Source organism: Phascolarctos cinereus, unplaced genomic scaffold (genome assembly GCF_003287225.1).
Source record: "Phascolarctos cinereus isolate Bilbo 61053 unplaced genomic scaffold, phaCin_HiC Scaffold_726;HRSCAF=1367, whole genome shotgun sequence".
NCBI lineage: Eukaryota > Metazoa > Chordata > Mammalia > Diprotodontia > Phascolarctidae > Phascolarctos > Phascolarctos cinereus.
In genome coordinates this window covers 61,136,750-61,162,840 of record NW_027556098.1, presented here as the reverse complement: position 1 = coordinate 61,162,840, position 26,091 = coordinate 61,136,750, and the positions used below count along the sequence as shown (strand labels likewise).

The following is a 26,091-nucleotide window of genomic DNA, read 5'->3' as shown; positions in this document are numbered from 1 at the left end:
AAGCCAGTAGAAATAATTTTGAAGGCTTAACTCTAGTTTGTTAACAATTACTAAATAAGTAACTGAAAATTATGCACACATCGTATTAAGACAATTGTTTCCATGCATTCTCTACTTATACTTCCTTTTCTACTGGAAAGCAACATCCAAACAACAGGTGTTTCTAATATGTTTCCATATTTTAGAACAAAATTTTAAATGAAAATAACAATTCTGGAAAATATGAAGTGTTATACAAATACTGCCTAAATCTGGGTTACTATGACGAACTAGAACTCTTACTTGTGTCCATTAAGCAGAGGCCAGATGCCCTGTAAGAATGCTATAGAGAGTTCTTGGTCAGGTACAAGAATTTGGACCAGATGGCCTTTGAGGTCTATTCCAACTCTGACATCTTGTGATCCTAAGATTTTTTTTTTTTACAAAGAAAAGAACTACAAAATGAAAGAGAGTATCTTTGCCTCTAGACCTCTTCCTCCTGACTTCACTACTTATGTCTTCTGGAATAAACTTTTGATTCTTCCCCTCTCCTTTTCCTCTCATAGCATAAACAGTTACCAGGTTCTACTGATACTATCAATGGTGTTTTCTTCATCTATCTTTCATTTCAATTTCTATAGATACCACTCTAGTATAGGCTCTCATTTCTACTCACAGGAACTATACAATGCAATAGCCCCTAACAGGACTTCCTGCCTCTAATTTTTCTCCCCCCACAATCCCTCATACTACTATCACATTAATTTCCAGCATGCAAAAACATCGTATCTTCATTCTGGTCAAAACCTTCAAATGCCCATTATCACCACTGCTATTTAATGGTGCTAGAAATGCTAGCTAAAGCCATAAGACAAGAAAAGGGTAGCTTTAAAAAAAGACATTTAGGTGGCAGAGCGGACAAACCATTAGAGCCAGATTCTGAAAGAACTAAGCCCAGTTTCTGCCGCAGATACTTACTAGCTTTGTGACCCTGGGCAAATCTTTTAACCTTTTTCGCCTTAGTTTCTTCATCTGTAAAATGGGGATAATTTCATCTGCCTCTTAGGGTTATGAGGAAGATGAGGTATTTGTAAAGTCTTGCAAACCTAAAAGCACTGCAGAAATGCTAGCTAGTATATTATTAGAAAGAAATGGAAGAAATAAGCATAGACAAAGAGGAAGTAAAATTATTACTTTTTTTCAAGATGACATGATGGTATAAAGAATCCTAGAGAGAAAACTAAAATAGTAAATAAAATAATAGTTTCAGCAAAGTTGTAAGATATAAGTAAGCATTCCCACATATAACAATCAAAACCTAGCAGGAAGAGATCAAAAGAGAAATTCCATTCAAAATAACTAACAGAAGCTACAAAATACTTGGGAGTTATCTACTGGGATACACCCAGGGACTGTATGAATCTAACTATAAAACACTTTTTGTAGAAATGAGAATAGATCTAAAAATCAGAGAAATATTAATTACTCAAGGGTAAGATAAACCAGTGACAATCTCTCCAAAATTAACTTATTCAGTGCTGTTTCAAACTCTCAAAAGGCTATTTTAAAGAGCTAGGAAAAAAATAACTACATTCACACAAAAGAACAAGAGGTCTAGAATCTCAAGGGGAATAATGAAAAAAAAGTGTGATGGTATTCTATCAGTACTATATTACAAAGCAGAAATCAAACACAGTAGCAGTGTTTGACATACTCCAAAACTATAGTTATTACAGAAAATCTGAATATCTGATAAAAACTGCTGAAAAAAATGGACAGTTGTCTGCAGAAATCAGACCAACATCTAAAACCATAAACCAAGATAAACTCCAAATAGATATAAGACTTAAACTTAAAAGGTAATATCACAAATTAGAGGAACAAGTTGATTATCTTTGGATCTATGGATGGGGAAGAGTTTGTGACTAAACAAGTGATAGAGAGGAACACAACAAACAAATTAAATGTAAGAGTTAGAAGAAAGACAAGTAACTGGGAAAAAAAATCCTTAGAGCACGTTTCTTTGATAAAGGTTTCATATCAAAGATATGTAAGAAACTGATTCAAACTAAGAGCCATTCTCCAACTGATAAATAATAATAACAGCTACCAAGATTTACCAAATGATTTACAAATATTATCTTGTTTTATTCTCATAGTAACCCTGGGGTATAGGCGCTATTATTCTTCTGATCTTACAGATGAGAAAATTGGGGCTAATCAGTACCAGAGACTGCATTTAAACTTAGATCTTCCTGACTCTAGGTTCAGTGCTCTATCCACTTTATTACCTAACTACAAAAATGATCAAAGGATATGAAAAGGTAGTTTTCAAAGGGATAAATCAAAGCTATCAACAGTCTTATGAATAAAAGATGCTCTAAATCATTAATAACTACAGTAATGAAAATGAAAGCAACTTTGAGGTTCCCCCATACCTATCAGACTAGCAAGGATGACAAAAGAAGAAAATTACAACTGTTGGAGGAACTGCAGGAAAACAGCTCTACTGGTACCTTGCTGTAATTGTGAATAGGTTCCAGCCATTTTGGAAAGCCATTTGGAACTACTATGTCTAACAAGTTACCAAACTAAGCATACCCTCTGATTCAGTTATATCACTATTGGGCCAGTACTCCAAAGAAAGAGGAAAAGAACCAATATATATTATATATCCATCGCATCTCTTTTCAAGGTAACCAAGAAATTGGAATACTAAAGGGTATCAGGTATCCTACTGGAGAATGACTAAAGAAACTGTGGTATGAGTGTAATGGAATCTTATTCTGCCATAAGGAAAAATGAAATGGACAGCTCCAGAGGAAACTGAGATGACTGCTATGAACTGATGCAGAATGAAGTGAGCAAAAAAATTCAAACAATGATAACATTATAGACAAAAACAACCTTGAAAGACTTTAGAATTCTGATCAACACAATGCTAAACTGAGTCTAAAAGAATAGAGATGAAACACAATACTCATCACCTAAAAGGGGGAGGATTAACTTAAAGCAGGGGTGCGGAACCTGCACCTCAAGGCCATATATATAGCCTTCTAGGTCAAGTGAAGTCCTTTGATTGAATCCAAATTTCACAGAACAAATGCCCTCAATAAAAGGATTTGTTCTGTAAAACTTGGACTTAGTCAAAAAACCACACCCAAGGACCTAGAAGGTCATATGTGGCCTCAAGGCTGCAGGTTCCCCACCCCTGAAACTATAGAAAGAGACAAACTAGGATGTGGCTAATGTGGGAATTTATTTTGCTGGACTATACATGTACTTATAAGAAGCTTCCTTTTTCTTTCTTTTTGTAAAATCACTTGGTCAGTATAGGTAGTGGTAGATCAGATTAATTTTATAAAATGCTATTTTGATTTAAAAAATAAAATGAGCTTTTTTTTTAAAAAGAAAAAAATCCTTTAATGGCTCTTTATTGCCTGTGAAGTAAAGATCAAACTACTTAAGCTGGCATTCAAAGCCCTCCACAGTCTGGTACCACCTTATACTTCTCAAGCTCCAATTCACATTTCTGAAACATTTCCATGTAAGCCATAGCCTAGCAAACTGTTATTCTTTATATATACCCTGCCCTTTCCAGCCTCAGTGCTTTTGTTCATTCTGTAACAACTGCATCTTCCCATGCCCTTCCTGCTCCCTTCTCAATCTGCTCAAATTCTCATACCTGCTTAACAATCACCTATTTCAAAAAGTCAGGAAGTCTTCATTAACTCACCACCTGCCACTCCCTACAAAAACACTTGTGATCACAGATTTACACCTGGAAGGCACCTCAGAAGTCCCTGACAACAAACTGTTTACAAATCTCAAAGCTGTGGCAAAGCAAAAATGGAGGCCACACTTGGATATTCTGGAAAAGTGAGATGAGATTTTGGGCAGTAGGGATGGGGCAAGGAAATGGAAAGCTAAGTCTCCTTGACCTCATCTTTCTTTTTCAGGCATATTTACTATAAGTATTTTTTTGATTGGGGGGAAACACACAAGTTCCAAAAAAAAGCCCATAATGTCTAGCAACAATCATTTTAAATATCAAATATCTGCTAGTCATTGTGCTAGGTGGGAAGGGCACAAAGACAAATATCAAACAGTTCCTGCCCTTAAAGAGGTTACAGTCAGTCGAACAGGGAAGACAATCTATATGCATACATATAAAATACATACAAAATAATCACACTGTAACTTTTTGGGAAAGGCACTATTAGCTGGGCGAGGAAGAAAGGCAGGAGTTGGTCAAGAAAGGTTTCACAGAGAGGCAGCATCTGAACTGAGTTCCAAAAGAAACTGTGGATTTTAAAGAGATAGAGGTGAAGACGACACACATTCCAAGCTAGGGGACAGATAGTAAGATGGGAGATGAAGGTTGTGTGTGAGGAATAGCGAAGGTTAGTTTGGCTGAACTGCAGAGGGTGTGAAGGAAAGTAATGTGAAATAAAGCTGCAAAGAGAGGTTGAAGCCAGATTGTGAAAAGCTTTAAATACCAAAATACAAGAGTTTATATTTGGTCCAAGAGGTAATAGGGAGCCATTAAAATTTATTGAGCAGGGAAACAACATGGTCAGACCTAAGCTTTAGGTATATCAACTTGGCAACAGTGCAAAGAATGAACTGATGAAGGGAGAGATTTGGGGTAGGGATCACAACTAAGAAGCTATTACAATAGTCCAGGCAAGTAGCTATGAGGAAATGAACCAGGGTGGTGGCTCCATGAGTGGGTGAAGGGGACAGATGCTATGGGGGTCGGTAGTGGTGACAGTATAAAAGACAATGTTTTGCAAATAGGGTAAGAGTGAAGACTCAAGGATGACTTCAAACTTGAGAACCTGGGTGACTGGAAGGATATGGGGGTGCATGGAAAAGGGGTGGGTTTTAGGGGTAAGATAATGATGTCTGTTTTAGACATACTGTATTTCAGAAATGTCCAATAGGCAAATAGAGGACTGGAGCTTAGGGAGAGGCTAGATGAGCACATATGGATCTGGGAGTCTTTTGCAAAAAGATGATAATTAATAACTGAATCCATGGGTGATTATATCACCAAGGGAGAGAGTTTAGAAAGAGAAGAAGACAGAATTTCAGGACATGCCACAGTAGTTCAGGGTAAATATATGTGACCAAGCAATAGAGGCTGGGAAGGAGCAGACAGTAGTAGAACCAAGAGAAAGCACTATCTCAAAACCCATACAGGAAAAAGTACACAGGAGGAGAGGGCAATCAATAGTGCCACATGCAACAGAGAGCTCAAAAAAGATGAGAATTGAAAATATCAAATCTGGTCATTTTAAAAAGCATCAACGACTTAGAGCATTTTCAGATAACTGATGAGGTCAGAAGTCGGACTACAATGTGCTGAAAAGTGAGACTACAGGAAGTAAAAGCAAAAAGTACAGACAGGTTTTGGGGAGGCTCCTTCATTAATGGTTGGATAAAAATATTTAGGAATTCTTAATCATGAAACGGTGAGATAAAGGGTGTAACCATCTTACATGTGGTTAAGGTAAAGATCATGTAACCTAAGGAGTCCAAGGAAGTGAGAAGCCAGAGTATCTGAGGCAATGTCCATATCTATGTTGGCCAGAGTAGAAAAAATTCAATCCCACACATTTCAAACTAGAGAACTGGCTTGGAAGTTATAGCAACACAGACAATGGGAACAAAGTCCCTCCATAATTATATACAAGAAGAATAAGAACTCACAAAGAACCCTATGGCAAATTATAATGAATTCAATAGTTTAAGCACTTTACAATATAAATCATTGTATATTGTAAAGTATATTGTAAAGCAATAACTAGAAAAATAATTCAGTACTGCACAATGAATACTATATACTGAACAATGAGCCTCATTTCCTAATACATCAGGAGGTGACAGACACTAGGTCAACACATTCTCTGCAACTTAAGGGAGCAGACTGGAACCCCTAAGGGGTTTAAGGACTTGCCCAGGGTCAGCTGTGGGACTGATAATATAACCATACAATATCCTGTGCTATATGAAAGCAGTTAGTGTGGCAGCAGCAATCCCCAGGGCACAAAAGTACTGAGGGAAACTCTTTTAAGGCAGCAACAGGACCTCAAAATTCTTTAGGTTAACAATCAGCCCTTCTCCACCACTGGTCCCATTCACCCACCCAGCTAATCTCTATTCAATGATTTTGTGAAGTAACTGATAGACAGTAAATAATGAAATATATAAAACAAATTTAAAACAAGTATTTATAATTATGCCTCTTACAAACTCTATTTCCTTAGGGGTTTTTTTAAAGTAATTCTTTAGGGAAGTATAACTGAACTTTTGTTTCAGAAAATGAAATTCAATAAAACATTCTTACTTTAATAAACGAATAGCATGGCTGAAACCATCTCCTTCTACTTGTACTCCTTGATGTGGAATCTCCATATTACATAACTAAAAGATAAAAATTCAGTCAAGTTATACAAAACCTTTTACAAACTCTCCTAAGTCTTATTTCTTTTGGTATGGTGATATTAGTTTTTAGTAACACTTTTAAAATGAGAAATCGCACACACATTAGGAGATATTAACTATAAAATAATGATACACAGGAGAACTTACACACCTAAATGAGCAGATGTCTAAGGTCTGTTTTTTCTCATTCATTCATGTCATCCCCTTCCAAGCAATTCTATGGGTATATTTGTTCCACTGATGTAACCACTCCTCAAAAATGTATGAAACTATTTCAGAGAATGTAACACATTCTTTTGAATATTCTCAAAGATGAGAGTCAAATTTTAATCTCCCTAAGGAAAGAATTTACTTAAAAAAAAAAAAGCCAAAAGTCATTCAGAACCAAGTCTGACGAATAAAGCTGTTGATCATGTTGGGTAATAGTCTTTGGCAAAACAAAAATAAGGTAAATCTAATAATGCAACTGCTTCTGTAATGTTTGTAAAGTGGCTTGACTAAGCCTGTGTACATGTATGTATATACGGAGTGTCCCAAAAGTCCAAGTGCAGTTTTAAGTTATTAAAACTATTCTTAATAAAAGCTAAAAGCTGCACTAAGACTTTTGGGAGATGTGGCACACAAAACTCTATGAGAGAGTTCTTTCTGTCACTACTCTCCTCTCACTTCATTTCTAACCCCAAACAGTACCAACTAGCTTGTAACTTCTTCACAATACACAAATTTCTACCAAATTAAACATATTTCCCATGTGATCTATTTAAACAGAAACAAGATAGCTTCCTGTCTTTATTTGATCAAACATCTTACCCACCTGAATATAGATATTAATAGATGAAAAAGGATGACTATAGCTAGAGCATTTAACATATAGTTTCATGCCTGAAACTATGGATTACTGTCTGAAGTGAGCCTGGGACTAACCAGATTTACTAGTGTAACCCACTGGAGGCACTGACATTTTTGTAGGTTGGAGCATTGCATATGAGGCTAAGAGATGTTTCTATCCAAGTCCAAAAATGGCTCTATTTTTCCAAAATACAAAGATTATTTGGGTGGTAAAAGGAGAAGAATGAAATCTAAGTCTTTTGTAATACAGAAGTATTAATTCAAATTTCATTAATAAGCTCCTCTAAAATGTAAATAGTACCTCCTACCCCAACGGTTACGCCTGTATCAGTCATCACAATGAGTTACTTCAATCAAACAAGTCTAACGCTTCTATCTTGCTGTTCAGTCATTTCAGTCATGTCTGATTATTCATGACTCAATTTGGGGGTTTCAAAGATACTAAAGTGGTTTGCCATTTCCTTCTCCAGCTCCTTTAACAGATGAGGAAACTGGGGCAAACAGGGTTAAGTGACTTGTCCAGGGTCACACAGCTAGTAAGTGTCTGAGGCTAGACTTGAACTCAGGAAGATGAGTATTTCTGACTCTAGGACCAGCAGTCTGTCCACTGTGCAACCTAGCTGTTTCTATCTTAGCACACAGCTAAACACCTTACACAACAGGGACAGGAGAGTGAGAGAAAAGCAGGACGCTTTGGCAGAAAGAGGGAACTGGGTGCTGGGAAGAAGGTGCCAAGATATGAAGAGAGCCTCACTGAAAACTTCATCCACTTTGCTTAGGTCACCTACAGGGAGTTCCTTTTAAGTCAAGGAAAATTACTTTATATCATTTATCTGTATCATCTATATCTTATATCATCTATATACACATATATATGTCATACATATAATTATATTATGATTATAACACATGTATCAATTCACTTTGCTAATTCAATTAGCTGCATGAAAAGATGTAGAAGCACACACCCAGGTCAGCTAAAAATGTAGCTGCATTCTCTTCAGCAGCTTGAATGGAACATCGTTCCAGGTCCTAGGCCACAGCTACTCCTGAGACAAAAAGGAAAAAAGGAGAAATAGGGCAACTGCACTCAAGGTCAACTTGCTAAGCCTCTTCATCCTTTTCTCCATTCTTTACCCTATAAGTGCTCCAAAAGCTCCAGTGATCTCTACTCATCCCCACCATGATCTATAACAGCATCAATGACTTGTTCTGCATTTTGAAGCTTTCAATGTTTTCTTCCAATAAAGAGCATGCCTTCCTCTACTTTTATAGAGAAGGAGGTTCCCAATTCACAAAGTGTGGGAGTTGGGGTAGGGGTAGTGAAAGGATAGGCTGGGGAAAAAAAAACAAACATGAATCTTTTCATGCCACTTCTGAAATTTACTCCCCCGGGCTTCAATATGCACCAGGATGATGTGCTATGTGCTGACGACTTCCTCTTCTAGCTTCTTGCTCACCTTGGATGGGACAAGCTACAGATTCTGGCCAATCGCTTAAGAGCTTTTATATTTCTACAAATACTTAGTCAAATTATTTTATCTTAAGTGTACCTGACATTTTCCTAGGCTTTCCTACCAGAGAGAATGCCAACATTCCTAGTGATCTAAGATGGCTAAGTGATCACAGGATCATAGATTTAGAGCTGAAAGGGGCCTTAGAAGTTATCAAGTCCAGCCCCCTCATTTTACAGATGAGGAAAGTGAGGTACAGAGAGGTGAAATGATTTGGCCAGGGTTATATAACTACTAAGAGAGGCAGGATTAGAATCTAGGTCTTCCTGACTTCAAGTCTAGCACTCTGTCCCCCACACCATGCTGATTTCACCCACTACAAGAAAATCTGTGTCCTAGCATTTCCCATAGCCAAAAATAAGGAACCTGCTCAAGAGAACATAATTAAAACCGTGATTGTTAAAATTCAAATGTGTCTTTGGCTAGCAAGAATGCTGGTCTTCTCCTATTAAGAATTTAGCTTCACACACACAAGTAATGTCAAGGTAAAGCAAAAGATGTTAGGAGGCGAAACATTTGCTTCTGATTTTGTCACAAAAATCACACACATACCCCAAAACTTGCTATAATTTCACAGTAAAAGGAACAAAAAAGGATTTACAAACATTTCCGTTTCCTTAGAGGGAACCACTTAGCCTTAAAAGGACTTATCCTAAAGCAAGGAAGGGGAAAAGATGACAAACCAAACTGTTAGAACCCTTACCTCCATACGAAGTCCTATAAATGGCATGTTTGTGTCACACACAGCCACAAAGTGAGCCAGAACTTTATTGAAGGCACACATTTCTCCTGATTGTTTGGGTTTCTTGGGCTCTGCAGGGTTTGGGTCACCAGACAACTACAATGGAAGTATAGAGTACAAGTAAATAAACATTTTTTCAAAACAACTGCTGTAAGGCAATTTTCTAAGTTACTAATACCACAGTTCAGTTTTAAATATCTAGAATGACACACGACATTTTGTCTATCAAGCTGGCTTCTGGTTTCTCAATGAGTCATAAAATAATGTAACATCCAAATATTTAAGGAAATGGACTATGTTTACATAAATCAAACTTCTGTCTATCCCTCATAAATTCCAGGTAGTTCTTCCAAAGTTAGGATTGGTCAGCTCCCCAAAATATCTAAAATGACAGGTACCGACAAGGCCAAATTCCATGATCGCTGGCCTCCCTTACCTTGCGCTTGACACCTGCTCTTACTTGTTTCCCAGCTTTTGGGTCCAGCAACCGCTCTTCAATATTTGTTTTGAATTGCTGTAGTAACAAGGCTGTGGCTGGACTCTCATCTCCTTCTGCCAAGCTCACAGAGAGAAAATGATACTTGTATTCCAGCTCTGTGGGGCTGCTAGGAACTTCGAACATCTCTACCACCTAAACGTTAATAAATAAAATCTCAGATCTAGAAAATTAAACATTAACAATTAAAATGATTTATGGAATGAGGCATTTTCCTTGCTCTTTTCCTAATTTCAAATGTGATTTCAAGTGGTGCTGTGAAATAAAAATCCAATGCAGGATTCCACATAAGGATTAGTCAGTCATTTCAAAATGAATATTCCTTTTTGATATAAAAGATGCATGCCACTAAATCTGTCAGAAGTGAAACCCCGCAGATAAGGTGAGAAAAGCAAAAATAAACATAAAACTTACCAAAGCTAAAAGCAAACACTAGTACATGCTCAATGCAAAAAGTCTTCAAGATGCTGACACACTGACTGATAGCCAGACAAAATACCATGTCACACCAGCACAGCTAACTTCAAATTCTTACTCCCTCACCATAAGAAAAGGGTCACCTTCTTTAAGCAGTTGCAAAATTAATTCCACTGGAGAAGGCCCCATGCATTGCAGAGGCTATTCTGGAAATAGCCAGAATACTCATGTATCTGACTAATTTTAGCTCAATAAAGAATTCAGAGTATTAAAACAGTGCAAAAGCAATAGCCTACCTACCTACCTCTCTTCTTCTTTCTAATTCATGTTTCCATAGTCTTTTTTCACCTTATACTGAGTCACAAAAAACTATTTTCAAATCCTGCCTCAGACACTTACTGGTTGTATGGCCCTGGGCAAGCCACCTAAGTTCTCTGGGCCTCAGTTTCCTTATCTGTAAAAGGAGAGTTAGGACTAGATGACCTCTGAGGTCTCTTAATGCTCTAAATCTATGAATCCATGATTATTCCTAACAAATGTATCTAACTTAGGTGATAAATCTGGAGAACAATACTAGTGATCCTGTACATAGTATTGTGTTACTTGTAAATAAATATACCATTCCAAATCAAGTCCAATACTCAAAAACAAACAAACAAAAAAACCCAACTTTTGAAAGCCTTAGGAATACTGCTGAGCAGAAACATCTTATCTGAAGTCTAACATACTCCTTAAAATTTAAAAAAATTATACTAGCTGAAATTTTAAAAAATGATTTAGATATATATGAACCAAATTAAGATCTTTTAAAAGCAGGAAATGAGAACTGAAGAAGATTGTAAACAGAATCAATGTCCAATTAATCATGGCATATTATATTCAAACTGCTGTATTAAACAAAGATGGCCATCAAGTGAATTTTCTGTTTCAGTAACTAAAGAAAATAACCTTTTAAGGGACAATGGTGCTTCCTTTGCAGGAAAGTAATATTCACACCAACGATATCATTGCTCTTTTAAAGTAATAAAGAAGCCAGGGAAATGACAGACTTAATGAACCCTAAAAAGATTTATCAGAGAAGTTGCATTTAGTTACTTACAATGTAATACTGCGGGAGACGAGTGAGTTTGATAAACAGTTTATTCTTTGAAAGGTTTCCAACAGGATGAGTTGAATAATTAGAAAGCTGCAAAGTTTCACTGCACATTATAGGGAGATGTTTTATAGACTGCTTGCAACGTGCTGTCCAAGCCAAAATCTTAATTTAGAAAAACAAGTAATCATTAGAAAAACAGACTATTCTGGTTAATGTGATACGACTGATTAAGACTACAAATTCAGTCCTATTACAAGCAACCAATCCAGTAAATTAACATAAATTTCACAAAACCACTAAAGGGATATATAGAGGGGAAAACTCTCAGGTGGTTATCTTCTCTACTCAACTGTGGTTTAGGCTAGCTTTAAGTAAGAGAAACAGATTTCAGAGTTATGAGACAGAAATGATCAGTAAGAGAAGTTCACAAAACTTCTTTTAGCTTAGAGCAGAAAAACAAACTAATCTCTTAAGAAAGGGATTCTTAAACTGGGGTTTGTGAACTTTAAAAAATAGTGATAACTATATTTTCATATGATTGGTTTCCTTTATAATCCTATGTATTTTATTTAATGCATTTAAAAGTATTATTCTGAGGAGTCCATGGGCTTCACTAGACATCAAAGGGGTCCACAACATCTTCCTAATTCAATCATGAATTCCCTAAAGAACTTGTAAAATTATATAAAGGTTATATTCATATGTGTGTACATAAAGGAACCTATATACAATGATTCTTGACATTGTAAAGAAGCTATTCCATATAAATGATTTTTCAAGTAACTGAAATTTATCCCTTAGGACAACAACTTCTGATTTTCGCTATTTTGAATAGTAAAATTTCTAAAACAGATTATAAACTCTGCCTTCTTAAAAAAGAAAATACTGATTTGATTTTGATTTTCTTGATGACAAATACTCATTATGAGCAACAATTATTTTACTCACATTAAAATAGTAATGCCCTAAACGGCTGTTTGCCCTCAAACTGATAATGCTTTTTGAATTTGGCTCACTGCTTTCACTTCTTGCTACCCTGATACATCCTCCTATAATTTGCCTCTATCATCTGTTACTGTCTCAGAAATCAGATAAATAAGCAGTGAGGGCCTCTCCAGTAAGTAAAAAGCATGAGTTGATTCATGGTTTTAGGAGATCTGCTGTAAGAAAAACCTAAAAACTTCTCTTCTCTTGGCTGTGTCACACAACAGAAATACCAGAAATGTTTTAAATGTGCTGCAATTTTTCTTACTCATTCAAAAAGAAAAGTAGTTGGTCAAAATTTACTGGGATTAATATTAGACCAGTGGAAAAAAAAGAAGAGTAATGAAACTACGACCCCATCCCCAACGATTAATGACTTCTACCCAACGGCAACAAAAATAACAATTTTGTTCATAAAATTTTTCTTGAGTTAGAGCAAATACCGTAATGTTCACAAAAGCAAAACTGTGGGGCATGGGGAGAGGGAGAAAGCTAAAAAAGGAGTACAATGAAGTATTTACACCGTCTTTGCGGTCTCCATTTCACTAGAATCCTTTTCATACTTAACTTATAACTGAATTCCTTTTAAGAAAGGGTCCAAGACGAAGTTGCCTTAAATTAAATTCCACTTTGAAGTGGGATATAGTGTAATTTCAGAATATTTGTATTAAGATTAAATTAAATGACATTTTGACCAAAAAAGCTGACTTTTCCCATGCAGTGATGTTTTATTCTGAATAAATATCTCATAAATGATCACTTATCCAGCAGGTTTCTGTCTAGCAATTGCTCAATGTGATGGATTCTTATCATTATCTATGTCTTCTGAATTCACTAAATGTTCCAAGGTACAATCCATGGAATGAATTCACAAGTAGTTACTTCTAGAAGAATAGGCTCTGCTACTTGATTCCTTTGGTCAAAATACAACTTATCAAAATCCCAGGAAAAGATTTTTTCAATAATGAGAAAAGTGTGAGATTTTAGATAAATTTTTCTCCTACAAAATAAAAACCTTGTTACCAATTACTGAATCAAGTTAACAATATGTTGAAAATATGTGTGTGTGTGTGTGAGTGTGTGTGTGTGTGTGTATATGACATATATATATATATATACATACATACACATTCACATACAACCTTATTTAAAAAAACAAAAACAAACGCTTTCTGGAATATAATTAAAATGCTAAAATAGTAGTCAACATCAACATAAATTAAAAAATATATTTCCAAGCAATTAGATTAAACTGAATGAAGGAAAAAGAATGTGAAAAAGCAACACATCAAGTTAAAGCTAGTTCTCATTTGTCTTAACAAAAATAAACTTACTTGAGCTGTTGAATCCAAGGGATGATTCTTTTCATATCATCATTCACAGATTTCTCTATGTCATCCAGAGTTGCCTGATCTAAAAGGATGAAGCTTTTCATTAGTTGCTTAAAGGAACAAAATCTTTTATACATAAACCTTTCAAAGAATGGCGTAAAAAAAAGTAAGATACATTTAAAAAAAAACTCTTATTTTTGAATCACAAACAGAAGCTCAAACATCAAAGAACAATCACAGAGTTTAAATGACCATATATCACAGAATATGTTTGCCTAATTATTGCCAATATCAAAACTAAGTAAAATTCCAGGCTACTCCTGGCATAACAACAGGCACAGTGATGAATGGAAAGAATGGTGGAGAAGGCTTAACTCTCAGTAAAACTATACACAAAGTTAAATTAATTTTGGGGGAAATCTTTTCAAGGAAAGTTAGTGTATAAAATATATTAACTATCACATACAATATTTTGAAAGTCAGCTGTGTGACCCTGGGCCAAGTCACTTAACCCCAATTGCCTCACCAAAAAAGAGTCAGCAATATCACAAAATTTTCAAAATTTTTGATGAGTGGACCAATAACACTAAAAAAACAACACATATGCATCATTCAAATTGAGGCTCCAAGATTATTAACATGTATAAATTATGAAAATACAATGTAACTTTTTTATAACACTAGTGTTACAAGGCAAGGTACATCATGGGTGAATTATTATAACAAGTTTTTATTTCAATAAACTTGCTCTATTTGGAGGATATAATTTGATCTGTTATATTAAGAGGGCCTTAAGGTTAAAGACTATAAAGCTAAAACCTATTTTATAAAGAAGTGAAAAGCAAGCAGCAAATTAATGAATTTTTTCTTGCATCACTTCAGTTCCTAAAATTATTAAACTGTTGTAATCATAGATATTTTCATATTACAATGATACAGAGCTTGGTTTAGTTACAAAATAAGGCTTCTATAATTCCAGCACAATTTCCCTCTTTAAAAATCACCAACAGCTTGTAGGCAGGACCTGGTTAAGTAAACAATTAGCTTCCTACTTTGAAGCATAAACACTAAAGCAAAATGTAAATTTCTAGAATATTTCAATAAACCTGAAATACTACAAACATGGTAGTAATATATTATCAGAAGCATCATATCCTTTCATTGCTGGCATTTCTCTCACCAAATACCTAGGAGAAAATACACACACACCCACACACCCCTTTTCCATTTTTTAAAAGACATAGGTTAAACAACTATACACTGAGTGGTTGTAATATTTTATTAACCTACCAAGTCCATAAAGCATCAGTTGGAACATTCCAGAATGCAAGTCTACAAAAATATGTAGACATTCCGAGCGGCTACAGGGCTCCAAGATGGGAATGACAAGAGTTGGAAGTGCAGTCTCTATGAATGCTAAACAGTCAAAGGTTAAAATTTACATCTCACTCTATATTTTTAAAGTTCAACTCTAAAATAATAATATAAATCAACTCGATGTCTATGATGCATGCCTAAGATAAAGTAGCAGATTTGTTAAATTTGGGATACTAACGTATTATGAATAGGAAGAATGCAATTTTCAAGTAGTAATTAAATGTACTAGTCTCAAAATCTGCAGTAAAAAAATAAGATATAGAAGAGAAAAGAATATCTTTTGTAGGAACCAAATACTCCTAATACCTCCATAGTGAGCCTTCCGGGCTCTACTTTGCTCAGTGGTTACTATAATATTAATTTTAAAACGATTTCTTTCTTTTAGGTCATTTCTCTCCATTCCTACCCTCATCTTCCAATTACAAAGGGAAGAATGGAGAAGAGATAATTTAGGAAAACCTAACCACTTTAATTTATGGACTAAAGTTTTATAATACCATTCTCAACTAAATAATGCCTATATATTAAGATATAAAAACTAAACTATCAGAAACTACTAAATGCAGATACACATTCAAAAAGTCAAAACCAAAAACTTTCATTTTAAATACACTCAAATTTAAATGTATACTTCATTTTAAAGTCACAGATGACACTGGAATGTAGGCAATAGCTATACATATATCTCAGAACTGAGGATTTACCTGATTTCATCCAAAGTGTTTCTAAAAGGCCCAATTAACTTTCCCCTTAACTCCCAATCAGACGTAGGAGAAATTCTGAGACATTAGCAGGAAGTGGATGCAAACCAAGTGCCAGTCAGTCCAAGATATTATAGGCAAAAAAATATTATAACATGATAGCTCTAGTGACCTAAGCCCTGTAGAGCTATGGTACAGCAGAAAGAACACTGGTCTCAGGACAACCAAGTTCTAGTTCTGGTTGTGCCACTAATTAATCAACTCTATGATGATGGGCGAGTTGTATATACTCTGTGGCAATTACTTCAAAGATCATAGAACCAGAGCTAGAAGCAACCTTTCTCAGAAAAGGAGAGTGAGGTCCACGGAGATCAAAAGACTTGCCCAAAGTCATACAGGCAGTATCCAGCAGAGGTGGGATTTGAACCAAGGTCCTCTGACTCTAGAGTCAGTGCTTTGCCCACTGTACCGAAGGCCCTCAGAAAGGAACAGAGTTATCTGCTATCTATATATACTGTAGTTCTCTTAGATTTTTGTTTTGTTTTGTTTTTAGGCAATTGGGGTTAAGTGACTTGCCCAGGGTCACACAGCTAGTAAATGTCAAGTGTTTGGTCTGAGGCCAGATCTGAACTCAGGTCCTCCTAACTTCAGAGCCAGTGCTCTATCCACTGTGCCACCTAGCTGCCCCCCAGTTCTCTTAGATTTTAAGCTTCCTGAGGGCAACAATAATCACTTGCATACAGCAAGCACCTAATAAATGCTGAATTGAAACAAGATAATGTATATGAAATGCTTTTAAAAATGTGTAGTACGGCTCATTATGTTTCAAAATACTACTTATCCTCCATATTATCATTATTATATTATTCCTTATTCCTATTATCAGAAACAAACATCAATCTCATTAAATTAAAAAATGTTGACAGTTCAGGCACAAAATGTAGTTTCTTTTCAAGTTAACTAGGAAAATAGCATTTACTAAGCAAATTAATGGGAAATAGGACTTCAGAAGAAATATCTGATGTAAGAAATTATATAAAATCTTTTCATTATAGGATCATCAGATCATAGACCAAGAATTGGAAGGGACATTAGAGCTCACCTAGTTCATCTCCCCTCATTTTACAGCTGAGGAAACTGAGGCCCAGAGAAGTTATTAGAAGTAACATTTGAATCCAGATCCTCTGATACATAAATCCAGTGTTTCTTCCAATATACCATGCAGCCTCCTACTTTCACTTATATTTTATTGAGCAAGCATTTATTAAGTGCCTACTACATGGAAGGCACTGTCCTGGGCACTAAGGTACAAAGACAAAAATGAAATAGTTCCTGTCCTTAAGAACCTTACATTCTACTGGGGTATACAACATGCTAAAAAGTAAATGGAAGATAATATAAGTGGAGAGGGAACGGAGTACTAATAACTAGGGATATCAAGAAAAGCTTCCTCTAAGAAGTTAACATGAGCTTATCAGCCTTGAAAAACACTAAGGATTTTACTTTGTGTTATTATATGTAATTGAAAGCAATAAAACTAAATTTATTTTATAATAAATTACATATAACAAACTCAGACTAGCTTCTTCCACTTACCTAAATTCATGATCCTTTAAAAATCTAATGAAAAACACTCACAGCTTCAATTCAAATATGTGCCAGACACTGTGCTTAAGGGGCACTCAAAGATTACCAAGGCATGGTCCCTATTCTCAAAACTCAGAGTTAACCTGCCACTTTACTGATCTTTAAACAGGCCTGTGTTGTAATAGTCTACAGCATGGTTCACAGCCAAGTCCCCCCACTGGTCTAGCTGGGCTAAGTCGTTTAACCTCTGGGTGCTCTAAGCAACTCTCTAAGACTCGATGTTGCTCCAGGGAGTTTCCTTATCCAGGAGCTCTCTTTGCTTATTAATATATCTGATTAAATAAAAATGATACCAACATACAGAAAAACAGAATTTCTATTTCAAGAAAGCCCAAACCCTTGAAAACAAACTAGTATATACAAACAGTCACGTAAAGTCACATTTTAATGCAAAGTTTTCATAAAGCAAGGACTTATTTCAAAAGAATGAGTAAATGTTAATAAAAAAGGACATACAATTTTCATTGGCATTGAAACCTTTAAGAATGGACTTCAGTTCCTGGAGTTTCTGATGAGATCTTGCATGTACACTATCAATTAAGAGTTTTTCTATTGATAAGTGATCAATCTGCAGAAAGAAGAAAAACACATCTTTCTAGGTTTCTGTTAACAAAAGAACTTAAGCCAAGTTAAGAGAATTTAATTTTAATTTAATTATTTAATTTAATTAATTTAAATTATTTTAATTTAATTTTAATTTACATGGAAGTTGATTAACAATTTACATCTTTATTTTTAAAACCTCATAGCCATCTTGAAATAAAGGTATTTGATAGGTAATATTGTAGAGTTCCTTGAGAATTTTTTAAAGAAGCAAATTAGCCAAATTTTTAAGAATGTAAATTTACTTTATATGAAAAGGCTAACTTAATTTGCAAATTAGATTCAGTTTATGGATTATACCTAAAACTTTATAACATGATCAGTTATAGAATATAATAAAAAGATAAACCTGCAGTAGTTTGCAAAAATCAATATGAAGAGGTTTCAAGTTCCAGCTCTGCTCTCATGTATAATAGTAGCAAGTCACAACCTTTTCAAACCTTAGTTTTCTCATTTGTAAAATGGAGATACTAATCTTCACATTAAACTTGTACTAGAATTTGCACCCAGTGTCTCACTGTGGCTTGGAAACAGCTATGGGTTCTTGCAGGTTATTAGGGAATTAAATCCCCTCCTTGCTAAAAGATTAGCAACCAGTCTGGCCAAAATGTGAAGAATTTGGGGGCCCACAGAAACTGGCTACAACTACTTTCCACGTTTCATCTTAATTAGTATTGGTAAGTACCCAAAAAGACAAAATCCCAGGTGTGTCAAGTACTGAATACTAGAACTGTACACCCTATATACCTCTTAGGATGCTTGTCAGCATACAATGAAATCATTTCTGTAGAGTGCCTTTCAAACCACGTTTGGCCCAGACCTGTGATTTTATCTTTGTAAGGAACTCCCCATGAGGAAACTGCCCTTACCAATGAAGAGCAATCGTGTCCAGCAACTTGTATTCAAGACCTGTCTACAGCCCTGACAGATTAAGTGACTTGTACAGGATCATACAGCCAATTATGTGTCACAGGTGGGACTTGAACCCCAAGTCTTTCTAATTCCAAGACTAGCTATGCATTATACTCTGTGACTTCTTTTATCTTTTTAAACTATAAACCCTTTTTATAAATGGCAATTTCAGGTCCTCAGGAGCTATAACAGCAGGAACTTACCTCCAAGCCTTTGCTCTCCATCCCCATCCCCCTCTGTTCTCCCTGCCACCTCTAGCACCCCAGCTGTGTGACACTGTGTCCTGCTGATACCTTCTTCTCTCCCAAGAATCCTGGATGATGGTGTGAATTTAATCACTAGCATCCTGGAGGCCTTGTGGTCAGTGTCCAGGCCTGAGGGAGCCCCCGTGAACCTGCTTAAGAGCCCCAAGAGCATCATGGCTGTAGCTCACAGCCCCGAAAGGAACAGCTTCAGCTGTGGCCAAGGCCAAAGATTCCTCCAATCCTAAATGATCTTATTGTGAAACCTATCTCTGTTCAGGGACTGGTACCTGCCTGCCTCCCTCCCTGCTCCTCTCTTAGAAGTATCCCTGAGGGGGAGGTATTGTATGTATCCAGCAGCATGACCCTTACCAGTGCTCAGGTCTGTAAGCCACTCCCAGACCTCTGCTCTGTTCCTGAATGGAAATTGTCTTCCCTCACACCACCTACTTGTTCTCCCCTTCCCCTTCTCCTTTCCCTCTCTGTCCCCCTCCTCACTGCCCCACCCCTATTTTTTGCTTTTTTTTTAGGGTGTGGTTGAGGCTTCTCCCTCCTCTCCAAGAGACTCTGGATAAGTCACTCACTTCCTTGGTCCTTCTTTCTTGTGTTAAATGGAAAAGAAAATCCTTGCATACTTAAAATGATATTTTAATGAATTTGAAATGATTAATTTTCAACAACAACAAAAAAAAAATGGCAATTTCTACCTGGCATTGCACCTTCTAGGCTGCAAATTCCCTAAGATCTAAAACTAAGACTTCTCATCTTTGGATTCCCAATGTCTTCCACATAATAAGTATATAGCAAGTTTCCTAAATGGCTTTATGAAAGGTATGTTGAAGAGTTTCTGGTAATGACTAACATGCTAAAAATAAGTTAAATGATACTCACTTACAAATATCTGTTACTTACCTTCATGGCTCTTTCTACTAACTTAGAGTCAGAAGCTGGCAGAGGAGGATCATGAAAAATCTGTAAAGGTTTGGAGACATCATTCTCATCAATTTTGATTGTGACCTTGTGGACAGAGGCAATCCCTGTTTTTCTCCCAAGAACCTGTTGGCTTAACAGAAAACTGAAGTGTTAAGTATGTTAATTTAATGGTAGCTTTGAGAAACAAACCTTCAATATTACAATGCATTTTTGGAAGCTACGTTTCGTGTTACATTTGCATTTGCATGTCTCTTCTGGATAGCATGGAGATATAATTTAAAGGACATGAAAATAAACTTTTCAGTGTTTATCTATGTTATCATTTCTCATCCTTTTGTAACAAAAGGGTAATATCAGTCATATATTACAACCAAAGATGCAAGGCTAGTGGCAGTCTAATGGATGCTTGCTCCAAAATCCTAAAAAAGGGAAAGCTCTGCCAGCACACAACCTTCTGTGAGAGACAGCAGTTTCAGAGTATGTCAACATTTCAAACGTACATATACAACAATTCATTTTAATTATGTTTGTAAAAAGTATACAGGGTGTCCTGAAACTCTTACTGTAATTTGAAGCAACAAAAAAGAACTAAAAGCTGTTAAGCTATTAAAGCTTAAAACTGCACTAAGTTTTTTGGGACACCTGCATTTAAATATAGGGAAGTTCATCAGGCTAACAAAATTGACAGGAAACTTGTCAAATAATTAACAAGTTGAAATAAGATGGACCCCTTCTTTTAAGAATCCAGCTTGAGTCACAAGAGAATTATTTTATTTCTCAAATTTTTGAGAAACATGAACAAGCCAAATATGATCAAGTAGAAATGTTTCTATTGCAGCAGGACCTTGGTCACAGAATCATGAGCTGGAAGAGATCCAAATGTCACTTAATAATGAGAATTGTACTTTGCATAAATATCTAACAGAAATGAGAAGCAGAAAAATGTGACTTAAGTAATGCAAAAAGTAATTGGAAACTATTTTACTTACTTCCAAACCGTGAGTGAGAGGCACTTTCCAGCATGATACTTCTCCACTTGAACAAGATCACCCCAACGTTCTCGAATTAGCATTAAAGTTTGTGAATGTAATACTTCTAACTGAAGTGATAAACAGAAAGAATCTGATAAACAAAGTTAAGAACCTAAGCAACACTCTCTTGTTCAAATATCATTTGCTACTTGTTTTAATCCAGTAGAGAGGAACCTTATTTTTAAAACAACACTTGACACAAAAGTTGCTTAGAAAATAAATTGATATTGTCTGAATCATGGCATCTCATTGATTTACATTATGAAATTAGAGAAGAAAGGTCTTGGGTTACTTTTGGCCTTCGAACTGAAAGAAAGAAATACCTAGTAATAGGATCAGTCTACTCCTCCAAATCCAAAAAATAGTTATACAAAGGAAAAATAACTTTAATGCTATCGCAAATGAAAGTTATAAAATATAATAACAGAAAATACATTTCTTTGAGAGTTAGATCTCTGAGAAAGAGCCACCCTTTCACGCTTGTCTGGCCTTCTACCTAACTGGCAACTTTGCTCCCCATCCTGTCAGGAAAAGACTGACACTATCTTTCCCACCTTTTCAAAAGTCTGAGAAATAGAGAAACTAATTTCAATACAACTTTAAATAAGAATTTACTTTAAATAGTCACCTACCCCCTTATGAAAATGTTAGAATTTTCATTTTTATGCTATAAAAATGTATAGAAATTTATGCATGATGGCCAGACCCACTAATACCACTTTTCATTATTCTCTATTAACAGCCTTTTTTCCCTCACATTTGTCAAGCCAGCATAATCTTAGTTTAATAGTGGGATTTCAGTATGTTTGATCATTTAAAAAAACAAAACAAAATAGTAAATAGTCTACCACAGTTAAAAGTTAAGAACAAAAAGGAGAAGGGAATGAGAAAGCTGTATCTAGAACTACTACTCTCTATTTTCAAAAGGATACGTAGGCAATTGTACATGTCCTGAAGAGGCTTCTCATCAGCAAAGAGCCTAGACTGGACCAACTGATGAATAAAGCTGATCTGCATACTATGAACCAAAGCGCGACCATCTATATTAAGAAGAAATGAGCAAAACAAATTAATCACAATTTTACAAATCATGGAAATACGAAAACATATTTTTACAAGTATATGATAAAAAGAGAGGCTACAAAGCTGGCCTTAGAAGGAGATTTGGGAAGATCTGGGTTCAAGTCCTGACTTTGATGCATACTGGTTAGGCAATACTGGGCAAGTCACTCAAACCCTCACTACTCTCAGCAACTCTAAGACTAAGCTGCAGGGAATTATGTGCAGTCAATGATCTGAATTAACAGATAGTTTCATCAACTGAGGGTTCTTCATACCAATAAAGTCACAGGACTATAGTCCTCATCTTCTACCCTATGTGACAAAAATACATAGGCACTAGACACAGAAATAAATGCTGTATGAAATGAAATAAAATGAATAGAAATGCAATCCACTGTCAATGGAAACCAGTACACCACAATTCAAGAAAAACTAAAATGAGAAATACATCTTCTCACCAGATTTCAATCATTAAGAGTTAATTACGATACTCTTCAAAAGCGTTTAAATGGGAAAAAAAGAACTAAGGAATTTTTATTGCTCCATAGGCCATACTTCTATGAAAAATAATGCCAATGTAGTCTGGTAGATAGAAAAATCAGCACTGGTGCTTAGAAGACCCAAGTCTAAGTTCTGCTTCTGATAGGTACTGAAATATGTTCACTGGTAAAGTTACATCTATGATTAAAAGTTACTGACATATTACTGATCTGCAGATGTGAAAATTATAGGTCCAGACCAAAAAAAAAAAGTACATGTTTCAGGTGTAATGGGAATTTCTGATTCTTGATTTATCAACCTTACCTGACCAAAACCTGATTCATGGAATAATAATGTTAAAGGAAGGTCAGTGTCATTTCTCTTAGCTGAGAGGTTACTGAGTTGACCAAAACATAACCTACGGGACGTGAAAATTTACTTAAAGCCTTAAACATGCCTTAGATAAAGAGCCAGAGGAAGACTCTCAACTGTCCCTAACTCCCTGTTGACATATACATCTTGCCCCTCAATCAGACTGTTTGTGAACCCCTAAATGTAGTTTAATCTGTAAACTGACTTAGTCTGCTTATACAGTTTATTTGACAAAGTTTGTTTCCTTTGGGGATATATGAGATTATGACTGTTTAAATTTATTCAAATTTTATGACACTGGTGGAAATATGCTATTATGAATCTACCTTTTCTTTAACTTTTATAGCCTAGGAGGAATGTACAAGATTGCAATATGTTAAAGAATTATTTCTCTGTCACTGAAGTAATTCTGCCTAAATGAAGCCTGGTTAAAATCTTAATGATGATTCAGGTTTTCTCTGAAGCCTAAACCTATGATTAAGCATAAGAATAAAACCTAGGTTTTCACCTTTAATTTCCGCACTATGGGGAACATACTGTGGAAGCAGTCACCTACTACATGAACTTAGAAAAGATATTTCTCTGGATACAAATGACATGGATACAAAAATGACAAAATACTTTAACAAAACAACAGTTTTTCTGGTTTTACCTCCAGTCTCCTTATCCTCAACCAGTATCTCCAATTTGAGAAGACGCCAAGGAACATCAGGATCATCTCCCATCACTGTCAAGGTGGCTTCAAACTCTCCTTCCACTCGAAACTTTACCCGACCATTCGCTGGATAGTTTTTACCACAGTTTAAGAAGAATAAAAGAAAAAATAATTATCCTTAGCTTGCTGCTGACTAGATTTTTTTTTTATTTAGGTAGGAGAAGAATTAAAATACAGTTGAGAACTGTTTGAAAAAATCCGAAGTCCAATTCGGGCTTAGTTTTTCATTCAAGTACATGCATGTGTGTGAGAAGTGGCCAGCTTCTGTTCTTAGGTGATTGCGAAGAAATAAAACTAGATGTTCTACTAGTACTAAACAATATTTACTAGGAATTCAGTGACACTGAAGCTAAGTAGACATCTAAGAAAGAATTCTACTCAATGAATCTGTTCTATCAATAGTAAAGAAGACAAAGAAACAAAGTAGGATATTCCTGCTTAAATTTTGGTTTCAGTAGTTATATATATTCACCCACTTAACTTATTTATGTTACCACACCAAACTAGCTTTAGTAAGGGTTTGTGTGTTTTTAATCATTTTATGTCATGAATTTCTGTGATTGGACAGTAATTCTAAATGCCTGTAATACCAATCAGAAGATCAAAAATTTAAACCTCAAAACCAGTACAAAAGAACATGCCTTTTGTATATGCAAAAACTGATTAAAGGTTTATCAAAGGTCAGTAAGCTAAAACAAAAAAAAGAAAAATGACTGGCACCCTAATCAAGTACAGAACTTACAATTTTGCAGTATTCACATATTAGAGCCTCAATTAAGCAAGCAAGCAACTAGCAATTAATAAGGTTTTTACTATGTGCCAGGTACATGCTAACTGCTAAGGCCACAAAGGCAAAAACACAAAACCAGTTTCCGCCTTCAAGGAGCACATGAGACAACACAACATAAATAGGCATATGCTAATTGTTTCATGCTTTTTTGTTTCACCTCTCCAAATTGACTGCTAAGGTCAGTGGGCAGGGACTCTTTATCTTGCACTGCATAGTACACAAATCTGATCATGTCACAGCTTACTTAATACATTCTAGTGACTCTCTGTTTCCCGTGGGATGAAATATAAAACTCCTCTATCTGGCATTTAAATTTCTTCTCAACCTGGCCCCCATTCTACCTTTTCCAGACTTTTTCCACATTACTCTCCTCCATGTACTCTACCATTCAGCCATCTGGCTTCCTGACAGTTCCTTACACACATCGTCACCTTTTTGCACTCGATGGCTCTTCCATAACAAAAATGTTCTTCCTACTCACCTCCACCTTTTGGACTCACTGGTTTTCTTGAAGATGCAGTTCAAGTGCTTCCTTCTCAGTGTATCCTATCCTGCTCCCTACCCCCATTCAACTCCAGCTTTGAGTATATTCTCCTCCCAGGTCACCGTGTATTTGCCTTCTCTATGTTTAGCTGCATGTACGTGTGTCAACTCCTCTGACTTGAGGGCAGGGCCTGCCACAATTCTGCCATTATATCCCCAGCATCTAGCACAGGCCTGAAACATCTGAGGCACTTGAATGCTTGAGTTATCTGATGACCTAGCAATGTGCTACTTCCTTGGGATTGCCCATAGATCCTAATTTTATGTACTCAATACATATTTATTTATTGATGAAAAACAAGAAAAAAAGAATACTTTTTCTACCTGAATCTCCCACGTTCTTATTCCCCTTTATCTTCTATATTGTGTCTCTTTAATATCTTTTTCTTTTGCCACCCCTCCATAATTCTCTACTACTTTCCAAGTGAGACCTCTTAAGTGGCTACTCCAGGCTAGAACAGATAACTAATCTGGTTTTTATGTTACAGGTTGTACATAACTACATGAAATGTTTGTTAATATTTCAAATACTTCAAAATCAAGCTAGGGAGAAAAAGAAATCATTTAAACAAAACTACTCTTTTAAGAGAAACAATCAGATCCATACCCACTGTAAGATTTGCCAGCTGAGGAGGGAGGTCTGTAGTTACTAGTCGATGTCTAAGAATCTGGTTCAGCTGATGAAGAGTGGTCTGTTTCTCAGTTTTGGTAATAGGGTCAGGAGGAATGATTTTATCCTAAAAAATATATTTAAAAGCCATGTTTAGAAAGACCCAAAGTGGGAGTTATTTTTTACATGCACTTGAGTAAACCCAACTGTTTTCT

The 26,091-nt window shown here is 35.7% G+C and overlaps 1 protein-coding gene across 1 annotated transcript in view; it reads right to left on the bottom strand.

Annotated features, from left to right (window-relative positions):
* Positions 1 to 26,091, bottom strand: part of MED14 (mediator complex subunit 14) — a 65,581-nt gene that overhangs the window by 26,832 nt on the left and 12,658 nt on the right. Inside the window, 13 exon segments of the mRNA XM_020967120.2 lie at positions 6,332 to 6,408; positions 9,496 to 9,630; positions 9,971 to 10,165; positions 11,547 to 11,689; positions 11,692 to 11,705; positions 13,862 to 13,940; positions 15,149 to 15,274; positions 18,040 to 18,151; positions 20,253 to 20,403; positions 21,263 to 21,395; positions 22,237 to 22,344; positions 23,871 to 23,999; positions 25,874 to 26,003. Coding sequence (XP_020822779.1) covers positions 6,332 to 6,408; positions 9,496 to 9,630; positions 9,971 to 10,165; positions 11,547 to 11,689; positions 11,692 to 11,705; positions 13,862 to 13,940; positions 15,149 to 15,274; positions 18,040 to 18,151; positions 20,253 to 20,403; positions 21,263 to 21,395; positions 22,237 to 22,344; positions 23,871 to 23,999; positions 25,874 to 26,003 — 1,532 coding nt within the window.